The sequence below is a fragment of the Parasteatoda tepidariorum genome, chromosome 10, assembly GCF_043381705.1.
Source record: "Parasteatoda tepidariorum isolate YZ-2023 chromosome 10, CAS_Ptep_4.0, whole genome shotgun sequence".
In the NCBI taxonomy this organism is placed as follows: domain Eukaryota; kingdom Metazoa; phylum Arthropoda; class Arachnida; order Araneae; family Theridiidae; genus Parasteatoda; species Parasteatoda tepidariorum.
The window spans coordinates 70,979,911-70,987,266 of record NC_092213.1 but is presented as its reverse complement, the minus strand read 5'-3'; the positions used below and the strand labels follow the sequence as shown (position 1 = coordinate 70,987,266).

The 7,356-nt window shown below is 31.4% G+C and overlaps 1 protein-coding gene across 1 annotated transcript; it reads right to left on the bottom strand.

The window, feature by feature from the left end:
* Positions 1–4,056: 4,056 nt before the first annotated feature.
* On the bottom strand, positions 4,057–7,290 carry LOC107441948 (zinc finger protein 723). The gene has a single exon (XM_071186768.1). It carries the CDS (start codon positions 5,248–5,250, stop codon positions 4,228–4,230), a length of 1,023 nt encoding a protein of 340 aa, XP_071042869.1. The 5' UTR covers positions 5,251–7,290; the 3' UTR covers positions 4,057–4,227.
* Positions 7,291–7,356: the final 66 nt, after the last annotated feature.

Here is a 7,356-nt window from a genome sequence, read left to right as displayed (position 1 = left end):
GCTGCCATGGAATAGGACATACCCGGACGGGGTGGCAAACATGTGGATAAGAAGTTTCGTGGGTACGAGTTTCTCGTCCCTGCGAATCCTTATCCTACGGACCTCTACAACATGCTGATTTTGCAGGCTTTCTCTTATCATGTCTTCCGCAGAAGTGTTAAGTGATTTATGCGGGGTAACAGTTACCTCAAAAGAGCAGATTTTAGTACATCGTCCGCGAGTCACCCTAAACGAGGTTGACCCCAGACTTGACCCTAGCCAACAGATGACAAGCCTAATATTAGCCAGGTTTAAATAATCTACTAACAATGCCAACGATTTGAGAACCCTGACATTTTGAAATTGTAACCTTGCTGAGAACTTTTCAATTTAGAATTTTGTGTCTTTAGCAGTTTTTTAATGTGTTCAGTACCCGTAAAACAATATTTTTAGACATAGTGCACATGTTGCGAATAATTTAACATGTGTGTGCTTAACTAAAAAGACGTTGCAACCAAAAGTTTAGTTTAGTAGTAATATTGGACTACAAGATCAGTGAGAGTAGAGATTTGGTTTTGATCACGTACTAGAACTGGAAAAAATTCTGCCAAATATAATTTAAGCTATGACAACAGTCAAAATGTTTATTTTTAAAATATTTAACTTAAGTAGTTAGGATGTTGAGTTTGAACTTGAAGGCTTCTCAGAAGGAATTATTTTATGTCAATTACAAGCATAATGTTATAGACATGTTAAGATATCAAAATTTAAATAACAGTAAGATATGTCCTTGTAACATCAGTCACAAGTATAACTTCTCAATTTTTTAAATGACACAGTCTTTTCATGAAGTTTTAGAAATTATATTAATAACATTATCTTTGTAGTTTCGTCAATATGAGACAGCGTTTAGCTCGGGGAACCTCGGGTGCGCCATACCCGTCACACCTAAGTGTGCCCCTGAGGAATACTAGAAATGGTGAAGGACACCACCAATATTTATTGTATAAAAGTATAAGCAAATTTAAGTGGATTTAGCTACTTGCTGATTTCAAAGTAATGCAATAAAAAAATTTAATCAACCTTTCCTAAGAAAATTTTTTCCTTAGCTCTATTTTGAAACACCTTTAATGAAAGTGATTGCCAATGTAACAAATTTTCTGTTAAGTATTTAATAATTTTTATAGTTGAAGTTATTTTGTTTTAAGAAAGATTATACTTTTTTTTTCTTGCACGCTTGAATCCCTCATACACAATACTGTATTCTTTTTACGATGCTAAAACCTCCTTAGTTTATTTAGCTAACAGCTGATGTTCTGTTCACAGTTTAAGTTATAGAAGGTATTAAAAGATTCAATAAATATATAATGCATTACTTATTGATTCAAGTGGTGTATGAATTAATGTTATATTTAATAATGAGAATGAGTATTAAAATTCCATTCATTAAAATATATTGTAATATAAAATATTTAAAGTTTCAATAACATATCCATTTTTTATTTGAAGAAATGACTAACTACTGTGCATACGAGCAGGGGTGTCACTCTAAAAAGACTGAACCTATTTATTTTTCCAAATAATACTGTCTAGCATTGTTAACCAAACTTTTAGAAATTTATAGTTCACTGACACCAAAATTTACCTCTCCTTGATAATAGCCTGTAAATCAATCATTTGATTATTTTTCCTAAAATTGTTTTACTTTAGCAAACAAAACGAAAATAACAACCTTGAATATTTTTGTTACAAATATTACTGAACAACCTGAAACCATTCATATCTTCATTTTTCACTTCGTTGTTTAAAAAATAATCTAGATTTAACTTTGGCCAGCATGACAATAGTTTACGGTGGGGGAAGCAAACTAGAGCAGATTTAGATTCAGCAATAGTACAAATTTAATTACACAAGTAGATGAAGTTCAATCAATCCCATTTGTCAAGANTAGTTTTTACTTTAAGGTAATAGAAAGAGATAATAAATAAAAATCCTGACATCTTTACCGTATCATATGTTTTCATTAAGATATATTTTTTTATTTTGACCAAAAATTTTTTTTAAATCCCCAATGAAAAAAAAGGCAGTTTTTACATGCTGCATAGCTTAGGCTTTAAGGTTCCAATAACCAATAACTACTATATTTTCTTATAGTTCAAGAGTACTGTAGCACTAAACATTCTGGATCTAAATTTACGAACCAAATGTAACCTTTTAACACATAACTTATACAATTTCTAGATATATTTTAGAGTTTTTCCATTGTTGCAATTTTGTACAGATCATTTAGTTAACTAGAAGATTGCAATTTATTTTGTAACATAAATGATACTGAATGACAACAATGTAAATATTTCTATTATTGATGTTAGATTGCTAAAAAAAAATATTGTCATTTTCCCAGTAACCCTAGAAGACAAACCTATAACCCCAAAATAAATAGTCTTGTGTATATAAGGAAACTAAAATACAAGCTAATACTTGTAAATTTATTGTAAATCAAAACAGTGAAAATATACCTATGTATATAAGATAATGGAATTAATAATGTTTAGATTTTTTATGTTTTGTTATTGCGTGTTTTTCTGTTAATGTTATTGCCCTAAAGATTATGATAGATAAAATATTAAAATCGACAGAAATGTTTCCGCATTTAAAGTATATCATTTAAAAGAAAATCACATTCAAAGATAAACCATACAAATAATCTTAGCAGTATTAAGAAACTAAACGATCAGAATAATTAGTATCTTAAGTCTTTGGCAAGAATTTGAATTATAGTCCCGCATTACTTCTTACAGGAATTGAAGTAAAAGACATCAAGGCTCTTCAATTTAATTAATTCTATCAAAAATAAATTTTGTACTTCACTTATTTTCTAGTTTCAGTAAGGCATGCTGAGATGGTATTCAGCAAAAGTAAATATTGAATCCTTCGCTACATAATTCTGTAAAGCAACTTAGGATACTGATATCATGGGTTTTTGCCTGATGTGAGGAACATTTGATATAAAAATGCACAAGTTAGTATAAAATATCCACTTGCGGTAAGTTTGGAAAGAAATAAAATTAAGCCTTAGCAAAATAATCTGCGGTAAAAACTGAAGAGTTGTGATGCAACTGTTCACATATGGTAAAATTTTCTATGACAACACCACAACCAACATGATTATTGAGCTTTAAACCTGATCAGTGAAAAAGTTTAAAATCAGTATTATGATGCTCATAATTTTTTTTGTGGATAAAAACACTTAAGCTTGTGTCAGATTTTTGAAATTATTAAAGATATCTAAAATAGGAATTGAAAGATCAACCCAAGGACCACTTGTCTCTGTATAATTATGGTAACACACGACATAGTTGAAATGACTTATCACTAAACTTTCTGGGATAAATTTTTTGCTGAACAGTCTCAGTAATTAACAAGTGTTTCCACTTAAAATTAAGTATGGTAACAGGTAAACCAACTTTTTGATAGTATTTAATCATGTGAAATCATATTTTTAATAATTCATCATTTTCTTTTTAAAGTTGATCACATTTTTAAAAAACTAGGACAATTTGAAATAATTTAAAAGTAATGTAATTTATATTTTTTAGCATCACATATAGGTCGAACATATTAGACTATCATTCTCTGTTTCAAAATTTCAGGGGTACATTTCAAAACTATAAGGTTTTCAAAAAAATATAGAAATACTCTTTAGATTTGGCCCTAATACCTTAAGTGGAACCCTAATAATATATGATTTAAAAAAAATTTATATTTCAATAAAATAATTCTGAAATCTATATTATTAGTTCTTTTAGTATAAATAATGCAATAATATTTTTTTATGTATACTTAGTTTAAAAGAAAACAAATTTAGCGAAAAGCCTTAAATTTTAGTTTAAGTTTATCAACAAAAAAAAAAACTAAGATTTCACCTGATCAACCCTGAATGAAACACATTAATGAATCAATTGTTTTTAAAATTTTACAGTACCTTTGCTCAAATTGATCTAAGATTAATAAAACCTTATATCATATTAATTACATTGAAATTTAACTTCCTTACATGAAATTATCTTTCTGAAGTAACTTTAAAGCAAATAAAATATTTTAATGCTTGATTAATAACAAATAATTGAAAATTACAAAACATAACTCATTTATATTATGGATAACAAAATATACTCTATATTAACATTCAGTTCCTGGCACAATTTTATATTTTACCTATATTGTATATCATTTTGAAAGAGCATGTCAAGAACCAGACACAATGCTGCGAGAAACATTATCTATTTTTGGCTTTATCTTTGCATGCATCATGTAATGTCTAGTTAAAGCACCAGTCTGAGTAAAACCTTTATGGCATATATCACAAATATGATGCCTTTGCTTAGTGTGAGTTACAAAATGTCGATCAAGTACAGATTTAAATAAAAATCCTTTATCACAGACACTGCAGCGATGAGGACGATCATCCTTATGTATCATAGAATGTTGATAAAGGCGCCACTTGTCTAAAAAGCACTTGCCACACTCCTCACACTTAAATGGCTTTTCTTGTGAGTGAATCAAACTGTGAGTTTTAAGATGAGCTTTCTGAGCAAATGCTCTATCACAAATATTACAAACGTGTGGTTTTTCTTTGGTATGTGTCATTAAATGACGTTGTAAGTTCCTTTTCTCAGGAAAGCTTTTGAAACACTGAGCGCAGACGTAAGGATTTTCAGGAAAGGTTGAATCTGGATCATCAACATCTGAACTGTCGCCATTTTGCTTAAACTTTTTCTTTTTATAATGAGTTTGACAGTGTTTCTTGTAATTGGCACTTTGGTTGAATCCCTTGTTACAAATCTGACACACGTAAGGCTTTTCATTCGTGTGAATGCGGTAGTGTCTACGTAAATCACTCTTCACACCAAATGCTTTCTGACATATATCACATACATGACGTTTCTCTTTAGTATGACTCAGCAAATGTCTCCTTAAATTACTTTTGTGACCAAACGTCATACTGCAAAACTGACATTCATAAGGTTTTGTATGTGTTTCGTAATGTCGACGAAGTAATGCAACGTTACCGAAACGACTACCACATTCCTCACACTGGTATATTTGTGGCTCAACATGAGACATAATATGCATCCAAAGGTCTTTAGGAATACACTGTTCACCACAAACATAACACTCATCACGTTCTTCCTTTTTAATAACTTTAGATCGCTCTTCGTAAAACTCATAGCATTCTTCCTGCCCACCTTCCAAACAATTTTCTTCCATAGTTTTTACTTTAAGGTAATATATGATTATTACGGTTTTACAATCGTCCCAAACATTTTTAGCACTTAAAAATTAAGAGTTTTATCTCTTTTTCCGATTTAATCGAAGAAAATTAGAGTGAAATAATAGTAACGAACAAATAACACAAGTCAATAACAAGCAATACGAAGATGGGGGAAGAAAAAAAAAAGAGCTCTAAGCTTCGAGCTTACAATGGAAGTATCAAGGCAAAAAACTACTTATTTCTGCTATGTACGAACAACTAAAGGATCGTTCTTACTGATTGCGATTCACGCACTTCCGTTTTCGTTGAGATGGATTTGCCGCCTGAAAAGTCATGCAAACGAAAACTGATGGCAAATTTTTCACGAAAAAATATTTTCGACATAGTTCTATTTCGCATGCAAAAAAAATCGCATCCATTGTAAATGGTCTAATAGTCGAGGAAAAAAAATAGTACACATTATAAACTGGGATACATCAACTGAGGAATAAATATTAAATTCAGAAAAACATCTTATCTCATTGTAAGTAAAAAATTTCTATACACCATTTCCAATAAATTTTTATTTTAGAATTATGAGTATATTATAGTAGGTCTGTGAGCAACATTTACATTCAGATATGTTCTTGTTTTATCTACAGACACTTGGACAAACCAAGCTCGATGATCATTAAGTCAAGAAGGTACGACTTTCGTTGGATAATAGAGCATAGCTAAGGGGAAAATACATATTACATATGAAACCCACGTACAAATGGCAGCAACAAGGCCTTTCCTCAATTTATCCATCATTACACATGACAACCACTTTAAATTGTGATAAACGAATTATCTTCCTTTTCTATTGAAGAACTTAAAAATTTTCAAGATGGTGATCTATGAAAAAGTTGTATGGGCTATCAAATCATTTAAACCCTACAAGTCACCAGATATGGGTGACATGCCAATAATGCTCATTATGATTACCAGGGTAATTTTCATTCCAAAACCAAGTAAATAAAATTACTTTGAGGCTAAATCATTTAGACCAATAAACCTTACTTCATGTCGGTTGAAAGCTATTGAAAAGTTCATTGACAGATATTTAGACTTTGTACTCATAGATAAGCCAGTCTTCTACCCAGTATGCTTATCAACCTGGCAAGTCAACGGACTCGGCACTATATAAGTTCTCTTACATGCTTGAAAAAACTACCTCAAAGAGTATGATGGTGGTATTTATTGATATCTAGGGTGCTTTTGATAAAGTCGTTGTTGAAACTACATTATCAAAGCACTTAATAAAAACAGAGATATAAATTCGATAATCATGAGGTGGTTAGAAAATTTGTTATCCTCCATGTACGTTTGTTCCTCTTTAATGGGCATAAGCATCAAAGTACATGCTACCCAACCTCAGGATGCCCGGATGGAGGGGTTTTCTCCCCTATCCCATGGTATATTATTGACTCTTTGTTAGTTCGGTTAACTGATCAAGGCATCCCCTGTTTTGGGTATGCTGATGACGGAGTAATTGTTGTCAGAAGCAAGCATGGCAAGACAGTCTCTGAACTCATGAATGATCTTGAAGAGACTTCACGACAAATAATGTGATCATGAGGTCTATTCGGCTCAAAGATTTGATCATTTAGGGTAACACTGCATTAAGACCTGGGGACTGATGTTCCTGTAAGATGTCTGGGGAACTTTACTTCAGTCGTAAGGCTTTCTTGCTAATCATGATTTAGGGTTTGGGTACAATAGACCTCTGGTCGGTGTGCCTTGCTCTCTGGAGCCCCAATTTTCTGTTTCAGGCAGCAATGTTAAAAAGCATCTATAATTCTACTTTTACATAAGTTAATGATAATACGTGATTTGAGTCGTGAAAAGTAGAAGCTTATAAATTAGACAAATTTTAATTTATTTTTACTAGTTGTAGCATCAAGTCATAGAGGAGTAAAACCAATTACCAGGGAAAAAAAATCACTGGGGACCTCGGGGTCGTGAAACCCGTGTTTACCTCAGATAAAGGTAAACCCCCTGAGGGCAAAAAAATCTTTAATCATGTTGCATCCTTAATTTTACATATTTTGTCTGACATCATTTGGTAATATTGTTTCGAA

Bases quoted from the DNA above. Each gene is read 5' to 3' on its own strand.
- LOC107441948 (XM_071186768.1), bottom strand. From the start codon at position 5,250: ATGGAAGAAAATTGTTTGGAAGGTGGGCAGGAAGAATGCTATGAGTTT.